The sequence below is a fragment of the Hippopotamus amphibius genome, chromosome 13, assembly GCF_030028045.1.
Source record: "Hippopotamus amphibius kiboko isolate mHipAmp2 chromosome 13, mHipAmp2.hap2, whole genome shotgun sequence".
NCBI classification, from domain to species: domain Eukaryota; kingdom Metazoa; phylum Chordata; class Mammalia; order Artiodactyla; family Hippopotamidae; genus Hippopotamus; species Hippopotamus amphibius.
In genome coordinates, this window is record NC_080198.1 from 34,786,563 (window position 1) to 34,810,910 (window position 24,348).

Genomic DNA, 24,348 nt, shown 5'->3' on the forward strand with positions numbered 1-24,348 from the left:
TCTCCATTCTCCCGCCCCGGGAGCCTAGGCCGGCAGGAACGCTGAGGAAGCTCCTGAGCAGCCTTGATCCGGGCGCCCGCAGCTTTCAGCCCGCGGAAAAGAAGCACCTGGGCCCCAGCCTACCAGCTTGGCCACGCGACGGCGGACGCCACCCTGCACTGTCGGTCCACTGGGACCTGAAGGCGCCGGAACCCGGCGCCCCCGGCGTGGGAACAGCGGAGCATAATCGCTGCTGTACCGCCTCGCCGCGAGGCCCGGCGGAGAGGCGGAAGTTGAGGGCGCTGACGCAGCTAGGGGAACTTTGCCTCCATGGCACCTTCCTGTCCGCGACTCCGCCCCCGCCAGAGGGGCTCGGCTCCGGAATTCAAGATGGAGTCGCTGAGTCGAGCTGGGCAAGAGATGAGCCTAGCGGCCCTGAAGCAACACGACCCCTACATCACCAGCATCGCAGACCTCACGGGCCAGGTCGCACTGTACACCTTCTGCCCCAAGGCCAACCAGTGGGTGAGTGCAGCCAGGCCGCTGAAGTCGCCCCCCCGGCCTCCGCCTCTTAAAGGGGCCGCGCGGACCGCCCTGGGTAGGGGGCGAGGAGAGAGGCCAGGGCGGCGGAGGCGAGGCCAGGGACTGGAGCAGAGCCTGGCCGGCGCCTGAGGGGTGTCGGCGGCGCCGGGGATTGGGCGAGAGGAGAGAGAGAAGTAGGTCCAAACATCCGGGGCAAAAGCTGATAGAGGGGAGGGTTGGAGGAGGATCCGTCCCGTGGGGTCCGGTTCGAGGATGTGGGCGACCTGCCTTCTTTGCAGGTGTGTTAGAGGCTATGAGACCTGTGAAGTCACAAAAATGCCCAAAAGATTGTGTTTCAAGCTTTCAGGGTTATTAGATAAATTATATACGCAGAATCTATAAAGTAAACATTCCTTCTCTCCCCCCAACAGACACATAAACAAGAGCCCCCTTTGCAGAGGTCATTTGGATTTAAAGCTTGAAATCCAGTTAGTTTCAGTTCTTGGAAGAGAGGGAATGGGGATAAGTCCCGCATTTATCGAACTACACTGTCATTGCCAGAGTTTGGAAAAGATTTCAAGGCACTTAGGAAAAGGACTTCCATGTTGATTGGATTACCTTGAAACCTTTGGAAAAGAGACCCGATGTCTGTTGCAGCTCTGCTGCTGGTGATGTCACCTCTGAATGCTCCCATCAGACTAAGTACTTTTTGTCTTCTCTGCACGGAAGAGAATCCAAAAAGTTACATTCAGTTTTGTTCACTGACTTGTTAGCCCGTTTGAAGCTTCGTTCGTTGTTTAAATAACATAATTTCTGGAATTCCCTGGAGGTCCAGTGGTTAGGACTCCGCGCGCCCACTACAGGGGGCCTGCGTTCTGTCCCTGTTCGGTGAACTAAGATCCCACAAGCCACGCAAGCGACGAAAAATAAATAAATAAAAACATCATTTCCCTTTAAAAAAAAATTGAACCTTGACGTACTCATTCAGCTATGTAGGCTTTACTTAGAAAATAATCCGTAAATGTTTGTTGGGTTGAATTAATAAATGATTGACGTTTACGTTTCAGTAAGAATTGAAGTCTTTATACTCCCCAAACTGAAAGACTGTTATCATAGTATGTCGTTTACAACATAATGCAGATAGATAGGTTATATTTAATCAGTAATTTTGTGAAAAAATCATTTGGCATTCATAAACAGTTAATTCAGATAGAGTTTTCAATATCATCTTGCTTTACTTTATCTTCTTTCTTTCACCTCCTGGAAGAGAAAGAGAAGGAGGTGTGGGAAGCTACAAAGAACAAAATTACAGATTTTTTTTTTTTAAGTGAGGCTGTTTTAGACATTGCTTTAGTTTGAATTGTTCTGAATCATTTTTCTTTTCTTGCTCTACATATAAATATTTCGAATATGGATTGCAGACAAATGGTGAAGATTTGGAGCTTGGACTTGTTATTAACAAGCTTTTGTTTCTGATTTGTCACAGACTTCCAGTATTTTGGAATTTTAATTGTGGCGTTCTCCTTTAAATATGAAATACAAGCTATAATAACCTGAATTGAAAAATAAGCTGCCATTATTCATATGGATCATGGCACATGGAGCATAACCAAAGTCTTTTCTCTCGTTATTTTACAGTGAGTTGTAACTTCGCACAATGGTTTATTTGGGCAAGTTTTTTTTTCATTGTGAAACAGTTGATTACCAATTTCTTATACTAATAAAGTTTGAAAGGCAAGAAAAAGCCTCTGAATTTTTTAGTAAGGAAAAATTTCATGATGATGTTTAAGCTAGGGCAATACTCCTGGAAGAAATCAAGATGGTAAATTTTTTTTAATTATTTTTTCATCCCAGCAAATTCAGTTTTATATGACTAACATTTAAGTTTGCTAATAGTTTGTTGATTAAACTATTTAGGTCTTATCTGGGCTGTGAATTGTAGGCTCATGTTTTTGTTGTTGTTGTTGTTTTTCTTTTTTAAAAACATTGTAACTGGGCTTCCTAGGTGGCGCAGTGGTTAAGAATCTGCCTGAGAATGCAGAGGTCACGGGTTCAATCCCAGCACCAGGAAGATCCCACATGCCACGGGGCAACTAAGCCCGTGTGCCAAAAATAAATAAATAAATAAATAAATAAAATAAAAACATTGTAACTGTTTAAAACCTAAATACACTCTTGTCACAGCAAATGAAAGATGATGAGTTGTACTTTCTTAGTCAAAACGTTTAAGATAAAAAGAATTTTTAATTATTTGTAAGATCTATAAGAATTACACTGAGTATAGTTTCAATACTCATGATTCTTCAACAAAGTTCTAAAAATAACAAATTGTGTTTGACAGTAATTCTTAACTAATCACAAAATTTGCTACTCATGAAAATATACCAAAATTCCCCAATGATGAAGCAAAGTGTCCTGTAAGATAAAATTTCATTTTTTTCTCTACTAACTTTGATAAACTTTAAAGGTGAAGAAATTGCTGTATACAGGACCTTGGCTTTAAAATTAAGAAATTTGGCTAAAACATTTTAGTTTTAAAAAGTGAAAGCTAATTCTAGAATTTTTCTCCTTTAAATTTTAAAAAAGAAGGAAAAGTGATACAAGCATGTTGCTGGATAGAACATTGCATATTGGTTAATGCACATCAATAGAATAGAAAAGATACAAAAGAAACTGGTAACAGTAGTTTGTGGAGAGAGACTTACTTGACCTGTTCAAAATGATTAATTTTAAAATAAGTTGATCTTAAACATGAAGTATTTCTTCTCCATTGAGACTACTTGGGGTTAGATTATGGGGAAAAAAACTAATTGATTCATTGTCTGTTATAGGAGAAGACTGATATAGAAGGAACCTTATTTGTATATCGAAGGTAAGCTTTTTTAAAAATTTTTTTGATTTTTTTTTTTTAAGTGGATGGTGAATAGTGTCATATGGAGTGATTCAACCCTATTGTACATTTGTCTTTGGAAGCTTCCTGCTTGACCCTTCAAGTATTCATGCATCCCTTGCTGTGAGATCCTTAACAAAGATACGTAGTTGAGAAAAATAGAACACATGGACCAGCTGTTGTTATTACTGAACAAAAGGTTATCTTCTAAGACTCTGGTTCTGTCCCCTTTCCAACTACCCCCAGAAGTTTTGGATTGTGTACAGTTCTGTAGTAATGTTTTTTTTTAGTTTGAGAGTCCTTTAGGAAGCCTAGATTATTCATAATTGCACATTTTTTATTTTCAATTTTTTGAGAATTAATTATCTTAAAACACGATTGGTTTATAAATTGCAACTACTGTTTTGTTTGGCAACTTTCTTGGCCTAAAGGCAACTGACAGGGTATGTTAGTCATTGGAGTTCCTTGTTTTCCTGGATCCCTATTAGGTCTTGCTCTGACTGAGGTAGATTCCTTCCCTTGGTTTCTAAAGCTTAGGGAACTCAGCAGGAGTTATTCCTGATGTCTGGTTCTTTTCCCATAGTTGTGAATTCTCTCTATGGATTGCCTTTCTCCATTTCTCCCTTGATAGTTATTAACAAGAATTTGTCAAATATTCTTCTAAATTTTGTTGTACAACTTTGAGATCTTGTCTAAAAACACTTATCTTTTTCTTCATTTAAATGTAAATACTTTGCTATTACTCTATTTTTTGACATTTTGTTTGCTGTTATACATCTTTCTCCTTTAAAAAAAAAAGCCTTTACCCTTCACCTACTTCATTACTCTTCATTACCAATATAAATCTCTAGAAGCTTTTCAACTATGTTAGAACCTTGGTACTTGGAAATACTTTGCTGGCCTTATTGTTACAGTAGAGTACAGATCCACCGATTATAGAAAATGAAATTTAGTGAGTGATTTGATTTAATGAAATTTATGGAGGCTTACATAGTATCGATTCTAATAGAAGGAGACCAGAGAAACTCTATTTGGAAAATGTGAGAACATTTTATATACTTTGGATAAATATATGCCAGGATGTTGGAATGTCTCTTTGGAGAGACCTTAGTATAGAAGAGGCCTGGATTTGGAATTGGAAAACCTAAAGCTGAATCCTGGGTACGTTATTTGTGTGACTGGGTGCAGACCTGAATCATCCTAAGCTTGTTTCCTAATCTGTAGAATAGAATTCTAAAATCTCTCCCATGTATACAGAGAAACAAGTGAGAAATATCTACTAAAGGATCATGTATTGAATCACCATGCTGTGGGAACCAAGGATGTTTCTTATTGTAGGATTTGAAGCATTTTCTTTCTAACTCAGGTCTTTCCATAGTTCTCCCATTTGATGTAAGGAGAATCATTGTAATGGTGGGCAATAATTATTATACCCAATCCTGTACCATATGTTAAATAAATGATATTTTTATTGAGCATATGTTTATTAAACATCTACTATATGTCTGTCTTGGGACATATCTGAAAAAAATAAGACAACGCTATTTGCATGGAACTTACAGTTTAGTGGAAAAGGATAGTAAATACAAAAAATAATAAGTGGTATGGAAAAAGAAAGAGGCGGATTAGAGGTATTGAGCTTGGGAGCATTAAAAAGGTTAGTTCTCTAGCAGGCCTCAGTGAGAAAGGGATATTTGGGCCAAGGCTTGAGGGAAAGGAAGTAACTGTAGATTTTGGGCGAATGGCCCAGGTAGAGGTCTTTAGGTGGAAACACACCTGCAGGAAGAATGGCAAGGAGCCCAGTGTGGCTGGAGCAGGAGGAACAAGGGAAGCGACACGGGAGATGAAGTCAAGGGGGTGCACATCTCTTAAGGCCTAGTTAGGACCTTGGCCTTTACTCTGAGGGCCTGAGTCCATGAAAGCTTCTGAGAGGAGGAGGGGTATGATCTGACTTAAACTTTTTGTTTACAATTTTAAGTTCTAATGATATTATATAATGCAATTTTGTATTCGTTCTTTAAAATGGAAATAAAGAGGTAGATAACATTTCTGCAAATTAAAGAGTGACTATAGAGTTTTTTTCCTTCTATTAAATCTAAGGTCAGCTTCACCTTACCATGGTTTTACCATTGTGAATCGACTGAATATGCACAATCTAGTTGAACCGGTGAATAAAGATTTGGAATTTCAGCTCCATGAACCATTTCTTCTGTATAGAAATGCAAGCTGTGAGTATCTATGTTTATTACAGTTCATGTGTTTGCAGTTAAAATGGAGTGTCTTTAGTTTCTGTCAGCACATTATTCTTGGAAATTCAAGGTACAATAAAAAATATGGTCTATACTCTTGTGGTTTATAAATGAGTCTCTTACTAATCTCAAAGCTTTTAAATTGGGCTTCTAAAATTGAAACACTTTTGTATACAGTAACTGGTGTTATTTTAGTTAACTATACTGTTCCATATAATAGCATTACATTATATTTCTGTTGTTTGTTCTGTGAAAATAAATTTCACCCTTTGTGTTTGTTGTGACATGTATTATTTGCTGCCCATGCCCCTGAGCAACAGAACTTAGTTTAAGAGACACAGGATGGCGACAGATACTGATATTTCTGTCCACAAAGAAATTACTGTCTTTGCCCTGATTGTGGTGTTTTTCGATTTTTTTATTTGGTTGGGTGTCTGTTGGATACAAGTGCCGGGCCAAGAGCTATTGTACTATAATGTTAATGATATAATAACCTGTGGGGTAGGCAGGCAGTTAAATCAGCTGAGACTCAGAGATGAGTGGCAGCTACTCAATTGAAGAGTGAGGATTGTAACCCTTTTTTCTGCTTCCTAATCCAGGGTCCTTTCAGGCATTTTATAGACTCTAAAAATGGTTGGGTGTGGTCAGCAAAGCTAGCGTGGCCCTTCAAGAATTAAAGTACTAAAAAACATACATGGTTCCTGTATTTCAGCATGGGTATTGAAGATATGAGTGTTTAAAACAGGCAATGTGTTTGGCATTGAAGGTAGGGATATCAAAAGTGGTTATGGTGGTAGGGCTTCCTAGGTGGTGCAGTGGTTAAGAATCCGCCTGCCAATGCAGAGGTCACGGGTTCGATCCCAGCTCCAGGAAGATCCCAAATGCCACGGAGCAACTAAGCCCGTGTGCCAAAAAAAAAAAAGTGGTTATGGTGGTAAGGTGATGGTGCTGTAACCATCATCTAAGGAAATTGCTGGAGATAATTTGCTCTTAAGTTATACTTTGAATTTCACTTGACTGCAAGGTAACTTGTATTGGGGGAATGTCTTCAGTATAAAATGTTAAAAACTACTAGAAATTATGCATCTTTTCATTCCCTAAATGAGAAATGACAAGGTCTGTGTTGAAGCTAGAAGCCCCAAATTCTTCTCCATAGCTCACTTTTAAGCAAAATAAAATCTGTCTCTTGACTTTCCAGTAAACTATTTGTCCAGATAATTATCTCTCTTAGATGGTTTGAATGGATTTATTTAAACTGATTGGCAACAGAATTACTTCAGATGGCTGTTTTCTTTGTGCTGACCATTCTGTTAAAGGGGAAATTCTGCAAAATAACACAGATCCGATCTTTTTTTTCTTTTTCTTTCTTTTTTACGGAAAATTGATTTAATTCTGCTTTTTATTACCTGAAAACTTAACCTAGCTATTGCCTCTAAGAAAAGGTTGGTTAGTAAAGTAGTCAGTTGGGAAAATCATCAGAGGCCCATGGACTTAATTACCATTTAGCATAAGCCTGAAATGAATCGTATTATATTTCTTTAACAAGTAAAGGTTCCTGTGAAGTTGAAAGTGCAAGATAACACAAATATAAGTGAACCAAAATTCTTTTCAATTAATTTTATTGGCGTGTAGTTGATTTACAGTGTTGGGTTGATTAACCAAAATTTAACTAATCAGAGCCTGAAATACCTGGAAATATTTCTATAGTCCATGTGTGGAAGAAATGAAGGCAAATTGTAAAAAAAATAAGCTAATGTTACATTTTATTTTGTGAAAATCTGGCAAATTTCTCATGTGTTACTTGGGATCAATGCTATAACTTTAACCAGACAATAGTGTCATAGATTGATTTGCTGTAATGACAAGATAAGACCTTAAATCATCAAGAGTATTTCTTACGTTAATTAGAATATTCTTACGGGGAAAGAATACTTTCTACTGCTTTTTTTTAAAGACAGATTTTCAAAAACAGGTTGAAACAAAGGTTTCCTTAAACAGAAGACTCACTTAAGCAGGTCATTCCATTCCTTGGTCAATTGAGGCACTGAATCATCTCCTAAGGGCCTTACAGTTGCTGATATTGCTAATTAGAAATTCAAGAGCGCATCACTTTGTTTTCAGACCAGAGAAAAGCTTGAAAAGGTCAAGTACAAACTGTGGATATGTTAGAAACAGTCTAGAAGAGGAGTTTGGGGAAAGTATTTAAAGGAATAGCTATATCTGGGAAAAGTGACAAGGCAGCCTAAAGTGATTCTGGGAGTGTTAAGGCCTCTCTTGAGTATGTTTTGTCTACCTAATCTTAAAAGTAGAACGTAGTCTTGTCAGGTCAGCAAGCTATTGAGTTGTTTAGGGATTGTTCTTTAAATTAAAAGTTAATTAGCGTCTGATTGTGTATACAGGTAATTATACATGATTCTGTAGCTACTCTTCTGTTGTTTTCTTTTGGGAAATACCACCAAGACACCTGACCCATTTTACTCAAGTTACACCCTCAAATCCAGCCTCTTCCACTTAAACCAATTTTTAGAGTTGAGAGAATATTGAGCTATAACTTTTTCCGGTTCTAAATTGTTTGTTTTGCTTTATTTTATTTTTTTTAGTGTTTCTTTTTGTTGTTGTTGTTGTTGTTGACTGCACCGCATGGCCTGTGGGATCTTAGTTTCCCAACCAGAGGTTGAATCCAGGCCCACAGCAGTGAAAGCAGGGAGTCCTACCCACTGGACCACCAGGGAATTCCCTAGTTTGTTTTTTTTTTTTTAGCCCGTCCCAAAAGAAAGGTAAAAACTTACAGAGGAAATTGTTACACCCTCCAGAAGTTTAGCTTTGGTGACTCTCTTGAACCTTTTGGAAGCAATGTATTTTTATATGCTGTGCAAGGACTTTTGGAGGCCACAAGACCCCAGTGAGGGTTGAGGAGACTACAGATTTTGTAGTTATTAAGCAAAAATGATGTTCCCAGCACCTTATTTCTAATTCCTGACTTACAGATGAGGAAACAGGAGTCCCAGAGAAGTTAAGAAACTTGCTCAGAAGTCACAAAGGTTATAAGTGACAGTAAGAAGTCAAATCTAGGTCTGTTGAGCTTCAAAACTAATATTCTTCCTACTTTGCTGCAACAATAAAATTGCTTACTTCATCAATCCACATTCTAGAGCAGTGCTGTCCAGTAGAACTCTGTGATGATGGAAATATTCTGTATGGGTACGGTCCCATATAGCAATCACCAGCCAGCCACATGTGACTGTTGAGCACTTGAAATGTGTCTGGTGTGGCCAAGAAAAAAATTTTTTTAAGTTTATTTAATTAATTTGCACTTAAATAACCGTATGAGATTAGTGGCTACCGTATTGGACTACAGAGGTCTAAAGCATGGATCCATGCAGAAACACACCCTTTTGTTGTGCCATACCTGAACTGAACAAGCACTTGGGAAGCTTTAGATTAGATTTTTATGCCTCTCATTTAGTCATTCCTTCTTAAAATTTACAAATGATTTCTAGATACAAAGGCTGCAGAAAATATCCCTGAGGGTGGCTTTGCCATGGTAACACTCTTTGGCATGGAATTTAGTTTGCAGACAAGAGTTCTATTGTGGGCTTTGCCATTTACCAGCTGTAACCTTGGATAAATTACTTAAACCACTGATCTGATCTGCTTATCTTATGAGAACATCATATATGTAAAGGTTTTTTGTCAAGCACTTACAAATATAAAATATTATAAACTTTGTCTCCATCTTGGACTTAAGCCAAATGATCTTATTAGTGGAAGAGTCATAAAGACTTTAATATTATCCAGGTTCTCTTATAACCTAGGTCCATAGTGTGCTTCTTTCCATCCCTTCTGATTAGCACCGTGACAAGCTGGGAACTTTGTTTACCTTGACAAATATTATATTCAAATGTTGCAAGGGCAATTACTAGACAGCCTGAGGTATGATAAGTTGAAAATATATGTATGTTAAAAATGAGAAATCTTAGAGGCTACAAGTTTTTTAAAATTCTCAGTAGAAGCAGTTCTGATCAGTGGGTCATGGTGTGCTGGAACACACAGCCTCCTCCTGGTTAAAATTTTGTAGGATAATGTAATGCTGCTGTAACCTAAAAAATATTTATAATAGTTTTAATTTTATCTGTGATTAGTTGAGAAATCATAATTCTTTTGCTGTGTAAACATAGGCATTACTACCAACCTGCTGATCTTCTGTTTTCATTTGTGAACAGAATCCATTTTACTAACTGGATTATAAAACCATTCTTTGGAGACTCTGAATTTTGAGGAGTTATGGCATAGGCACATCAAAGAAAATATCCTTCAACTCCTGTCCAGCAATATGGTGTCAGAAAATCTTCTTCCTACAAACACTTAGAAATGCTATATAAAATATCAAATGGGTAGTATAGCCTATAAGGGAATAGGGGGCATTTTAATGGGTTAGCATCAGAGTGAAAACTGAAAGTCAAAGTGGGAAGCTTGTGTGCTGACACTGGCTGCCATCTGGTTATAGGGTTCTTGGGGATGGGGAGCTCTCCTTAATATAAGAACCTCTTTATAATTACATGAGATCAGGAGACAAGACCTTGACCCCTCACAAGGTGGCGCACTGGAGCTAAGATGCACATGCCAACATACACCCAACATGGTGCCCTAATGAGTTATATATTAATAAACTAGAATGATATCAGGGATATCCCCACCAACCTAGGGAGATGACAGGCAAGCTTATCTACCCCAATCTAGGCTACGAGTTAGAGGGAAAATGTCTCCCCTGAAAATTGTAACCATGAGCCTCTCTCATACAGGTTTGGGGTTCAAGTTACATCATTCATTTGATATAATTTCTTACCCAGGCCAAAATATTAACATAAAATTGATCCTCAGCTGTTGAATACTCTGGAACACCTAGCAAAAGGAAATGCGAAACTTTTCTGGAGAGAAATATTCTTAATCCAGATTGTCCAGGGATCTTATTGGTAAGTCTCATGGTCCAAAATTACTATATATTACAAAGAAATAATTCACAGTCAGTAAAAGTTAAAATAAAACAGGGACTTCCCTGGTGGCGCAGTGGTTAAGAATCCGCCTGCCAATGCAGGGGACATGGGTTTGATCCCCGGGGCAGGAAGATCCCACATGCCTCAGAGCAGCTAACCCTGTGCACCACAACTACTGAGCCTGCGCTCTAGAGCCCGCATGCCACAACTACTGAAGGCCACATGCCTAGAGCAACATGAGAAGCCACCGCACTGAGAAGCCTGCGCACTGCAACAAAAAGTAGCCCCTGCTCTCAACTAGAGAAAGTCCACGTGCAGCAATGAAGACCCTACACAGCCATAAATAAATAAATAAATTTATTTCTGCCAACCCCTCACAGAAACTTTGGTTAATGAAATGATCAGATAGAGACTTTAATGGATATGAATATAAGATGTAGATTATAAAATAAAATGACAGGGAGATTTGAAATATAACCACGTAAAACTTCTAGAAATTAAAATTTTAGTTATTGAAATAAACTTTCTACCTGGACTCAACAGTTAATTTACAACAACTGAAAAGAGAATTGGGCAACTGGAGGAGACATCGGAGACAATTACCCAGGATGCATTCCATAAAGGGAAAAAATGGAAAATTTGACAGAGAAGATAGGATTAGAAAGTTTAACATATGACAGAGAAGAATTTCGGAATAATAAAATATAAAGAGGTAATATTTGAAGAGATTATGACTGAGAATTTTCCAGAATCCATGAAAGACAGGAGTCTGAGATTTAGGCAGTATAATAAGGCCCCAGGCAAAATAAACAGAAAGAAATACAGAGCTGGACACATGATAAAACATCAAAGGCAAAGACAGAAGCAACCAAAGGCTGCTTGAGATTGATTATTTACCAAGAGCACCAGTTTGACAGCATATTTAATTGCAGCTGCTGAGTTTGGAAGACAAAGGAATAATATTTTCAGAGTACTGAGGGAAAAACAACCAACAATTCAGTAATTCAAGAGAGCAAAATAAAGACATTTTTCAACAAAAACAGAACTGTTGTCTCCAGCAGACCCTTGTTGTATGTGCTTCCAAAGCAATACTGTCCAGTATGGTAGCCAGTAACCACGTGTGGCTGTTGAACACCTGAAATGTGCCTAGTACAACTAAGTTTTTAATTGTAAATTAATTCTTAATTTAGTTTAATTACTTTAATTTTACCAGTGCAGTTCTAAAGGCTATCGTTCAAAAATAAGGAAATTGGCGTTGGTAGTATAGTGGTGAGCATAGCTGCCTTCCAAAAATAAGGAAATTGAACACAGAAGTAATGAGATTTAAGCAACAATAATAATGAGCAAAGAAAAGTAGGTAAATCAAAATAAGCACTGACTGTATAAAACAGAAAAATGACTAGTTTGAGTAAAATATTAAAAAAGTGAAGCAAAAATACTAGACAGCAATAATACAAGATAAAAGCTTTGCAAACCTAAAGCATCCCAAGACTGAGGTGAGAGTAAATAAATTGATAACAATAGACTTTTAAGTCAAGTGATTACCCAAAAGTTTCAGGGTAATCACTGCAGAACAAAAAATAGGATGTCTTGGTTTTAAACCAGTATAAATCAACATAGGAAAAAAGTAAATAGAAACCATGGGAAATAGCCCAGTTATAATAAAATGACACAAATAAATCGATATTTAGGACAAATGTTAATACTTGACATTTGAAAGAGATTCTGAGATTGGATAAAGATACAGAATTTGCCAATAATGCTGTTTTCAAAAAACTTAAAACTCAAAAACCAGGAAAGGTTGAAAGTAAAGGGATAGAACGATATGTATCAGGTAACTATTAACCAAGCAAGGCTGATGTTGCTATATTAATCACATATGATAGATTCTAAGGTAAGAAACAGCATCAGGAATAAAAGTTACCACATAATGACAAAAGGAGTAAATAACCTACAAGATAAAACAATTCCAAACTGGCATGACCTTGTATTAATATTTGTCAGAATTGCATACCAAATGTTTAAAATCCATAATTATAGTGGGAGATTTAAACAGGCCACCTCAGTAATTGACAAATGAGGCAGATAACTTAGTAAAGTTATGGGATATTTAAACATCACAGTTATGCTTGATCTAATGGACATATAAAGAACCCTGCTTTTAGCAGTTCAAGAATTTGCATTTTTTTCAAGTATGTGTAGAATTTTATAAAAATTACCATTGTAGGCTACCCAACCGCAGAAGTTTGGAAAAAAAGAAATGTTTAAGTTGAAGGAAAATAACAGATGAGTAGAATTTATTTGCAGAAAGTAGAAATTGCAGTAGAACAGAAGAGCAAATCAAGAAGACAAAAAACTCTCCCCTATAACCTGATCGATCCAACAACAACAACAACAAAAGAGTAGGGAGAGGCATAGTAGGCAGTATTAGTAATAATATGTACTATAGAGAGAGAGAGCACGCACGCGCAGCTAAAGATAGAGGATAAGAAACCACCACGAAGAGCTTTTTGCCCATAAGTTTAAAACTTGGATTATATGGACAATTTCCTGGAAAAAACAGTGTAACAAAACTTAATCAGGAATAAATGGACTCAATAAAATAATTGGGTCAGTAGTTTAAAATCTCTTCCATCACATTTTTAAAAATGCTGAGAAGAATGTTCTATCCAGTTCAGTAAATGATGTTAGAGTAGGTCTCCATATAGTAACCGGCCTCTGAAAAAGCAGCTGTAGGATCTGTACATTTCTGATATCACGGGACACTTATCTCCACAGTGAGGAAATCATGCTTCTGTTATCCACTGTTCCTTCAAGCATTTGGTGAGCACCTGCTATAAGCAACATACCTAAGTATGTTTCTCTTAGAAGGTTCTTTTCCCCAAGATCAGTGTCGGGGTGCTTTGATTTCCACTTCTGTGGGTACCTCTCAGGGTGAACATGGTAACCTGGAATCTGTTATTTTATATATATATGCTTGTGACTTAATTATGAGATGCTCCAAGACTATTTTGTAAGGTAGGTTCTGAAAAAATTTTTTTTAAATCCAAAATTTGGTATGTGAAGCAACAAAAAAGTAAAAGCGAGCAAAACTGGTTTTTCTTTGTTACAGCTAGACAGTTTACAGTATAACCTGGTTAATTGAAAATATTACGATACAGGTTTGTGGTACCATTAAGTTCTGTAAAATCGGTTCTGGCATTTAATGATTTTCTTTTGCAAAAACTGTTTTGTCCTTTATTTTGTTTTTAAACAAACAAGGTGATTAATTCAGATGCACATCTTAATTCATTGCTGTTTATTAAATATCTTTTGCTAAGCACTTTACCACATTGTATATCATTTTGATCAAAAGTATTGTGTACTTTTAAAGAATTTTATGTATGTTTCTAGTTTTGAGGTTCTAGTCTCTTTTCTTAGAAAATTATAAGCAGAAATCATTAAATTGTGTTAGAACTTTTAGTGTCAGAACTCTAGCTTTCTGGTAAAGGTCAGGATTCATAAAGAAATATGCTACTGTGTTAATCCCAGTGCTATGTATATTTACTCCTAAAACAACCCTGTTAAGTTAGTGGTAAAAATTAATGATTTAAGGTCTGCGAGTTGAGACTTATCAGTTGCCAATTTGAATGATTAAGCTTGTTACAGTGAAAATGTGATCCATCAGAGACATTGCGAGGGTATTTATGTATTGTTTTTCCTGGTCATTTTTAACAGCAGTACTGACTCATGAATTAGAAGTATAGGTTTTTTTTCTTCTCACACCTAACTTTATTCTGTCCTTAGACAAGTTTGTGATGGCGATTTTAGCCAGAAGAGGAGTGATTATTTTACTTTGTGTGCGTGTTAGACTTGATATCTTTTTACTGAAAGATAATCATTTTAACAAGAACAACTCTTCATGTTTCCTCCACCCAACACCTTAAGGCATGGATCTCCCATTGAATGCCACTTTTCATTTTAAAATATTTTCTATAATCCAAAAGTACTTTTGAAAAAAGCAACAAAGCTTCACTATGTAACCAGCTTAACAACAACAGATCACCAGAGCAAAACAATTAAAAATAAAAATATTATTGCTATTTCATATTTTAAGAACTTACCTCCAAAAACCTGTGCGAAGTACCCCTTCATTTCTGCTTCACTTGTAACTTTTCCTTTATATCGGACATCAGTCTCTTGATATAGAGCATTTTTAATTAAAATTAGATCACTAGAGAAAGCAGGGAGATTCATTTCCATAATGTTGAAAATGTGGCTATCAAATGGAAAGTTTTAGTAGAAGAAATACTGTAGTATATGCGTGTTTTTCTTGGTCTCTGCTTGTCCTTTCTCAGTTCAAGGGCAAGACTCGGAACAGTAGAGATGCTAGGTGGCTGTTGGCATTTGGAGCAAATCTTCAGACTTAAAGCACAGTGCAGGAAATTTCCTCGCAAGAGAAGTTTACAGTTTGTCAACTCAAAAAATGTGAGTTCTGCCTCGAGACTGAAAGAGGAATTTATAAGCAATTTTTAACGTTCCACAGTTCATTCTTTGTGATCTTTGAGTCCAGCATACTGCTTCTTACTTTGCCTGAAGAAAGACAGGCAGTCGTCTCCCATCAGCAGCAGCTGCTGTGGTTGGTATGATTCTGCAATCAGTGAAAGAGGAAGGATCTGTGGCGCTGCATTAGTCTGGCCTTCTGAACCAAGATAAAGAAAGAGCCTTGCTGTTGCCACGTTTGTAGATGGAAGAGGTAAAAACACCATGAAAACAGTGGCTTAGTCTCCAAGGTTGATCTGGTGACACTGTTAGGTCAGACATTATCAAAAATCTTTAACACTTTCTAGCTGTCATAGGCCACTACTTAGAATTCTAGTAGAGCTCCATCAGGTATCTTATTGTTAGCTTTGTGAGTCCATGAACATTTCAGAATTTCCAAAGCAGATTCTTTCCATTATGCCTAATTAATTAGGGCCCCCCCACCCCCCCACCATAGTAATGTTGTCAGGTAAAAAGCAGTTTTTATCATTTTTTTTATTATAGTGTTATCTCTTTTTTAAATATAAATTTATTTTATTGGCTGTGTTGGGTCTTGGTTGCTATGCATGGCTTTTTCTAGTTGTGGTGAGCACGAGTTACTCTTCATTTTGGTGCTCGGGCTTATTGCAATGGTTTCTCTTGTTGCAGAGCACGGGCTCTAGGTGCTCAGGCTTCAGTAGTTGTGGCACATGGGCTTAGTTGATCTGCGGCATGTGTGATCTTCCTGGACCCAGGATAGAACCTGTGTCCCGTGCATTCGCAGGCAGATTCTTAAGCACTGCGCCACCAGGAAAGTCCCTATAGTGTTAATTGTAAAGATTTTAAAAGTTAACCATGTATGCTCCATTTATTTTTTAGATAATTAATGCTTTCTCTTTCAAGAACTCACAAAGAAAAGCAACCATTACTTGTAGCTAAGTGGCAGAAATTTCTTAATATGTGTTATATAGGTTTTCATCTTGTGTACATATAGGGAAGCACACTGTGGAGGTGCAAAATTGAAACAGGGTAACCACTCATCCAGGAAGATTTGAAGCCACTCTTCAATGGGCAGAATAGACCTCAAGACAGCTTTCTGGGGGCTTCCCTGGTGGCACAGTGGTTAGGAATCTGCCTGCCAATGCAGAAGACACAGGTTCGAGCCCTGGTCCGGGAAGATCCCACATGCTGTGGAGCAACTAAGCCCGTGTGCCACAACTACTGAGCCTGCACTCTAGAGCCTGCAAGCCACAACTACTGAGCCCACGCACCTAGAGCCCGTGCTCCACAGCAAGAGAAGCCATGGCAATAAGAAGCTGGCTCACCACGATGAAGTGTAGCCCCTGTTCTCTGCAACTACAGGAAGCCTGCATAGCAACAAGACCCAATTCAGCCAATAAATAAAAAATAAATAAATAAAATTTTAAAAAAGGCAGCCCTCTGATGTTCAGTCCCCTGGAGGGTCCAGGCAGATCTGAGCTTCTAGGCAGGCTCAGCTTACTCTTTTTGTTAAAGCAAGGCAGAGGATAAGCAATTACTATGAACATTTTTAAAGTAGGGTATTTTACACACACACATCTGGAGTTCTAGCTTTTCTTCTTACAACAAAATGGCATGTATGGCAACACAGCACCTGCATTCCTGCAAGCACTAACAGTCAGCAGAGCACCGGGGTAGGGCACACCCGCCACTGCCGCGCTGATCCCGTCACACCCTGAGGTCTCTCATCCCCCGTCAGCATTTGCCTTACAACCTGTTTTGGATAATTTCTTGTAAATCAGTGAAAAACACGTAGGAGAGAAGTTAGGGAAAGGAGAGAAAAGAAGTTCCCCCTTTTCTTACACCACTGTCTGTTTCGCAAAGCCCAAGGTGTAGATTTTTAGAAGTCCAGGAAACAGGAACTCAGCTGCATGGAGGTCAGGGGCCATGCTTCCCACCCTTTGTTGTCCCTTATGATACATAAAAATGATAATACGGATTTGTGGGGGACACTGGGGTGGATAGACTACTAGTGGGGGTTGGATGAATCCAGCATTTTGGCACATCCATAATCACTTGCAGCTCATGCTTAGGGGAAGCTCTGCCTTAGGGAGTGGCGAGTACTCTGCAGCAATAGTGGCGATAAATCATAGCAGCAGAGGTGAAACCCTAGTGTGAGTCACTGTTTAATTCAGGCTTGCCCATCATTAAAGAATACAAAATTTATAAATAGGAATCATCATATTCTTGGGTTTATTTTCCTAGTCCCCCCAAAAGTTCAGTGGTCATTTCACGTGTCTGATTTCTATCCTGAAGTTACAATGTTAAAAGGACTGTGGAAGCAGTACTGCTGATAGATATTTCTGGACTTGATTTGATTTAGCAAGAGGGTACCAAATTTAGAAATAAGTCAGAGAGCTTGCATTTTTAATTTCCTGGCCTAAGTCTTTCGATCATTGTTTACTAAACAGACTTCATAATTTAAATTTTAGAAAGTGGGCTCTTTCTCTGCCATGTTAGTGTTCAGGGGTCTTTTAATATGTGTGTTCTTTTGTCCAAAAAAGGTAAGCTGCTGATGTAACCCAGTTACTCTTACCAGCCTTATTTATAGACTCACAGCATTTCCTCACCTGCCTGTTTGCCACCTACCACAGTCTCCTGTCGTAATCCCAGGTCCAACAGTCTTCGGCTCCTACCCTTTTTCCTGTGTGTGTGTGTTCTAACCCCCACCTCAGAGACTTTCTCTTCTCTGTCTTTCCCAATCTTTTGATATTGATATGGAGCCACCAGGCTTATTCTTGTCTTAAAGGAAATGATCTGTGAAGGCATTTGCTTTTTCACTTGTCAGGGCAGGCTTATGTTTATATCTATTCCATTCTTATGGTACTTTTATAATCAGAAGAGTCTTCCTTATCCTAGAGTAAATATTTTGGGTTATGTTCAAAGTACATTTTCTTGTTTTTGTTTCCTGGTCTAGGGGACCTTTGTTGGTGCCATCTTCAGAAATTTTATAACTCTTAATACCATTACCAAAAAACTTTATCACACCCCCTTTTCTGCTTGGCACCGTCTGAGAAAATCTCCAGCCTTCTCAAATCTTTTTAGAAAGTAGGTCAGACCTAAATAATAAATGAATCAAAAAGATAACATGTGCATGAGAGTGATTCCCAGCTCTGTTTTTGTGACATTTCACAGGATCTGTTGAAGTCTCAAGGCTCCAAATTAATTTGGGTTTCCTTGATCTTGTGTGTGCCGTATACCACTGCAGACACAAAGCAGAGTGCGGTATAACATCAGATCATAATTAGCTGCTGGATCTTCAGACAGGACTCTAAGGGAATGGATGTCTTACCCTTCAGCTTTTTAAAATTTCTCAATATTAAATAATCCAGGGACTTCGCTGGTGGTCCAGAGGGTAAGACTCCGTGCTCCCAATGCAGGGCCCCGGGTCAGGGAACTAAATCCCACATGTATGCCGCGACTAAGAAGCCCACATGCCGCAACTAAGACCTGGCAATGCCTAAATAAATAAATTGTTTTAAAAATAATCCAATAACTTTAACCTTTGTCAGTTTTATTTTTCATACTTTCAAAAGAAAAGGGCTGTCATTTGAAAAGCAATGGAAACATTTTTGAATATACTTTTCTGCGCGTTGATATTTTTTATGGAAGTACAATGTAAAGGTATTTAAATGTCTTGTCACACCCCCTGACTCTTCAGTGACAGCATGACTTACTTGGGGCAGACAGTTAACAGCCATGATATGTGGTAGGTGTCCAATAACTAAATAGTTTGCTTTCATCTTGAGAAAAGCCACTTCTGAAACAGGATGCCATTATTATTTACCATAGCAAAATTATACTGCATTGCCAACTCCCTAAATCCTCTGTGGTATAATTAATCAAGGAAAGTTATTTCAGGCTGTTTCAGCAAGTAAATTGCTGGCAGAATATGTTGGGCCTTAGAGTGTAAGTTCTCTTGAGGGAAGAATACTTAGCTTTGGGTTGGACACAGGTCTTCCATGGCTTTAGCTATCTGGTGAACTTGTCTGTCTTTCCTCACCAGTGACAGTGACAGGCACAGTGGCAGCTCCCAAGGCCTCCTCGCCAGTTGCATGCACTGAGCATTTGATATGTTGGCAGACAGAGCTGATTCTTGGATGCGTGTCTGAACCTCTACAGGTCTGCTTTTAGCAGAATCGAGTGTGACTCTTATCCTTTACCCATTAAGCTATCGTTATGGCTTCCTTATCTTTATTTCTTCTGCAGCATGCCTTTGAAAGTGTTTGGCTCTTTTTTGGCTCTTTTTTTACTTGATAATGTCCAAGTGTGGACAGTGTGGTCTTATTTCTAAATTATGGTGTACTTCTTCAAAGGAAAGGGTGTGGGGCTTAAGTAAAGATTTGTCAAAATAAGTTGACAGCTCTGGTGGACTTACTTTGATTATCGATATGGAATTCTTTCCTAAGAACTTAGTTTGCAAATCCTCTATGAAAACATACTTAAACGCCTCTTCTTAGCCCCCCAAAATGTTGTGTGTTCCTCTCTGAGCCTGATGCATTGCACATCACCCTTTTTTCTCATCATTAGAGAAAAATTGGTTCTTTTGTATTTTGTCTCTTGTGTTTTATGTGTTCTTTAGCCAAGGTCAGAAGAGGCATATTTACAGAAAGGTAGTTGTGTGTAATTGCCATATATGGAGTCTTTTCAGAACCCCAATCCGATTTACTCTATGTTGGAGCAATTCTTAGCTGCTAGGAATATAACTAAGGCCCTGCAGTAGATAATGCTTAGTAATTATCTCCCCTGTAATAAGGCTGCTTCTGTGCTTCTTCCATTGGGATGTCAAAGGTAGGTTTAATCTGTTGACTTACATCATGTAAAATATTTCAGAATTATCTGTTATTCAGAGGATGTTAACTCTGAAGCAATGGTAGTTGCTGACGGCTCAGAAAACAAAAGCAAGTGTGGGCTGCCTTATGGTAGGACACATGGCCAGACTTGGGGTCAGGGAAACCCCCTTGTGAACAGAGTAGGGAAAATAAAATCCACGTTCATGATGTTCATTGATTAAAATGAAACCGTTCACTTGCTCTGTATATCAGTAACGTTTTAATTCACTTTACAATGACAATAAAAAAGCCAGTTAGACTTTTATTGTCATTGAAAAGGAAACTATTAAAGTTGTGATTGGCCATGAAGTCTTTTATAGAATATAATGACCTTAATTCAGGATGAACCAAAAAATTTGCCATTAAAATAGCTTTTAGTGTACACTGAAAACTATAAGACATTAATCAAAGAGATTGAAGAAGACACAAATAAATAAAAAGAGATTCCATGCTCATGCATTCTTTTGTTCCCTTAAGGTCATTAATTACTGGGACCTGTTCAGGGGCAAGCATTGTGGCCAGGCTTAGATCACAAAATGGCTTAGGCCGAAAGTGGCTTCTCTTCTGTCATGAAATCCACGCCTGGTTCTTTCTCCGGGGACCCCCTACCATATCTGCTTACAATGTCACTACACATCCTCTGTAATAAGAGAATGCTATTAACAACTTTACACTCATAAACTTGACAACTTAGAAGAAATGGACCAGTTCCTTGAAATCAACAAACTGCAAAACTCAACCAAGATAAAATCGATAACATGAATAGTCCTATAGCCATGAAAGAAATTGAATTCATAAGTTTAAAGCTCTCGAAAAAGAAATCTCCAGGTCCAGATGGTTTTACTGGAGAATTCAAAGAAGAATTAACACTAATTTTACAGAGTTTGTTCCAGAAAACAGAAAAGGAAGGAACACTTCTCAACTGATTCTGTAAGACGAGTATTTACTCTAATACCCAAACATGACAGAGACAGTACAAAAAAGAAAGGAAGGAAGAAAGAAAGAAAAGAAAAAAAACTGCAAACCAGTATCTCTCATGGACTTGGATGAAAAAAATCCTTAACCAAATATTAGCAAAGCCAATATATAGAAAACAAATATAAATTATCCCAAATGGGCTTTATTTCAAATCTGTAAAGCTAGTTTAATATTAAAAATCGGTCAGTCTTGGGCTTCCTAGGTGGCGCAGTGGTTAAGAATCCGCTTGCCAATACAGGGGACACAGGTTCGATCCCTGCTCCAGGAAGATCCCACATGCCGCGGAGCAACTAAGCCCATGCGTCACAGCTATTGAGCCTGCGTTTTAGAGCCCATGAGCCACAACTATTGAGCCTATGTGCTGCAACTACTGAAGCCCACGCGCCTGGAGCCCATGCTCTGCAACAAGAGAAGCCACGGCAATGAGGAGCCTGCGCACCACAACGAAGAGTGGCCCCCACTCACCGCAACTAAAAGAAAGCCTGCGCACAGCAAAAAAGACCCAACACAACTAATTAAATAAATAAATACATACATTTATTTAAAAAAAAAAGATTACTGACCCTTGCACTAAATGTTCAGGGCCTGGATTGGCAGTGGAATCAACCACAGTTGAAATTAAAAAACAAAAAATCAGTCAGTCTAATCGACCCTATTATGAGTGAAAGGCTGAGTGTTTTCCCTCTAAGATTGAAAACAAGACATGCTTATCACTGCTAGTCAACATAGCACTGGAAGTTCTAGCCACTGCAATAAGGCAAAAAAGAAAAGGGCTACAGATTGGAAAAGAAGAAATAAAATTGTTTCTATTCACAAATGGCATGATTTGTCTGTGTGCAAACTCCTAGAACTAATAAGTGAGTTAAGGTCTGAGGATAGAAGATCAACACAAAAATCAATCACACTTCTACACACTAATTATGAACTTGTGGAAACCCACGTTAACAACAATAATATCATTCATAATCTCTACAAAGAAAATTAAATACTTAGGTGTAAACATAGCAAAACACACAGGGTATGTGTGCTGAAAATTGCAAAATACTAATGAAAAAAAGTCAAACCTAAATAAATGGAGAGATATGCTATATTTGTGCATTGAAGGACTCGACATAATTAAGATTTCAGCTCTTCCCAAGTCTTGTCAAAATCCCAGCTAGATTTTTTGTAGGCATAGACAAACTGACTCTAAAATTTATATGGAAAGACACAGACCCTAGAAGCTAAAACAATCTTGAGAAAGAAGCATAAAGTGGGAGGAATTATTCTTCCCAATATTAAAGCCTGTATATAGCTGCAGTAATCAAGATGATGTGGTATTGGTAGAAGGATAAACAAATAAATAGGCAGAATAAAGAATCCAGAAATAGACACACACAAATACGCCCAACTGTTATTTGACAGAGGTACTAAAGATTTCTCAGTACAGAAGAGCGTTTTCAACAAATAATACTGAAACCAAAAGAAAAAAAAGATCCTTAACCTAAACCTTTTTTTCCCAAAAAAACTTAAAAATGGATCACCATCTTAAATGTAAAACTATAAACCTTTTAGGGAAAAAAAACAGTAGAAAATTTTGAAACTAGGGGTCAGCAAAGAGTTTTTAGACTTGACATCAAAAGTATAATCCATAAAAGGAAAAACCCAAGTTGGACCTTGTCAGAATTAAAACCCTTTGCTCTGGAAGGACCTTATGAAGAGGATGGGGGGAGAAAAAACAAAAAAACAACTACAGACAAAGGAGAAAATATTTTCAAACCACATGTCTGATAGAGGACTGGTATCTTAAATACATGAAGAACTCTGAACCCAACAGTTTAGAAAACAATCCAGTGGGGCAAAAGACATGAACAGACATTTGACTGAAGAGGATATAGAGACGACAAGCACATGAAAAGACGTTCAGTATTGTTAGCCATTAGGGAAATGTAAATTAAAACCACCATGAGATACAACTATACACCTATCAGAATACATGAAGTTAAAAATAGAACAACAAATGCTGGTAAGGATGCAGAGAGACTAGATGGCTCATCCATTGTTGGCAGGAATATAAAACTGGAAAACAGTTTCAACAGTTTCTTTTTAAAAGACATGCAACTACTGTGACTCAGTAACTGTACTTTTGGACATTTAACCCAGAGAAATGAATACTTAGGTTCACGAAAACGTATACCCGAATATAGCAGCTTTATGCATAATTGCCAAAAACTGGAAACACTCCAGATATCCTTCAGTGAATAGATGGTTAAATAAACTAGTACATCCATACCATGAAATACTACTTAGCAAAAAAAATGGGAGCAAACTGTTGATGCAAGCAACAGCTTAGGTGACTATCCAGAGAATTATGTTGAGTCAGAAAAGTCAGTCTCAAAAAGTTGCATCCTCTGTGATTCCATTTATAATACATTCTTGAGGGGCTTCCTAGGTGGTGCAGTGGTTGAGAGTCCGCCTGCCGGTGCAGGGGACGCGGGTTCGATCCCTGCTCCGGGAGGATCCCACATGCCGCGGAGCAGCTAGGCGTGTGCACCGCAACTGTTGAGCCTGCGCTTTGGAGCTCATGTGCTGCGACTGCTGAAGCCCGCGCCCCGGAGCCCGTGCTCCGCAGCTGGAGGGGCCGCAGCGGTGAGGGGCCCGCGCACCACAGCAAAGAGTGGCGCCCACTCACCGCAACTAAAGAAAGCCTGCGCACATCATATCTGCCCTTCCTGTGCCAGAAGGTCACAGCAAAGGGGGTGCAACTTGGGGTGTGCTGTGTCACGGTGGGTACACATGGTAGCAATGAGCCATGCCTATTTTTATGTTTATTTTGACATATATTCAGTATATATACCTTATCCAAAAAGCATTTATGTGTACAACACAGAATACAGCCAAAATTTTGTAATAAATGTAAAGTAACCTTTAAAAATTATATAAAAGTTAAAAATTAAAAAATAAATTAAAAAAATATTTACAATAGTTTTATATATAGTCATTTTTATAATAAAATTCTTCTATCCATTCACCAGTGTTTATTTTTTATTGAAGTATAAGTGATTTACATACAGTGTTGTTAGTTTCTGCTGTACAGCAGTGTGACTCACTTGTACACATATATATTCTTTTTTTATATTCTTTTTCATTATGGTTTATCCCAGGATATTGAGTATAGTTGCCTGTGCTATACAGCAGGAACTTGTTGTTTATTATTCACCAGTGTTTTGTGGGTGCTTTCTTAGTGGTGATCACTGTACTGGAAATAAAAGATTGGAAAAGAAGTGTGATACGGAGCTCAGCCTGGCCACTTCCATTTTACGTGTGAATAGAGTTGATCATAGGATGAGTCTGGAGTTGGTGTTTGTTTTTTAAGCTTTGTTTTT

The 24,348-nt window shown here is 38.2% G+C and overlaps 1 protein-coding gene across 4 annotated transcripts in view; it reads left to right on the plus strand.

Moving 5' to 3' along the window:
• The first annotated feature begins 261 nt into the window (after positions 1-261).
• DCP1A (decapping mRNA 1A) overlaps positions 262-24,348 on the plus strand; it is a 52,921-nt gene continuing 28,834 nt past the window's right edge. The window contains exons 1-4 of one of the 4 annotated variants that reach the window (XM_057705091.1): positions 375-504; positions 1,988-2,138; positions 3,333-3,373; positions 5,492-5,619. In XM_057705091.1, the coding sequence (XP_057561074.1) occupies positions 2,100-2,138; positions 3,333-3,373; positions 5,492-5,619 (208 nt within the window). In that variant the 5' untranslated portion in view covers positions 375-504; positions 1,988-2,099. Of the gene's footprint in view, positions 505-1,987; positions 2,139-3,332; positions 3,374-5,491; positions 5,620-14,971; positions 15,102-24,348 lie in introns of those variants that run through there. The other 3 variants (XM_057705090.1, XM_057705092.1, XM_057705093.1) reach the window with 3 other exon arrangements.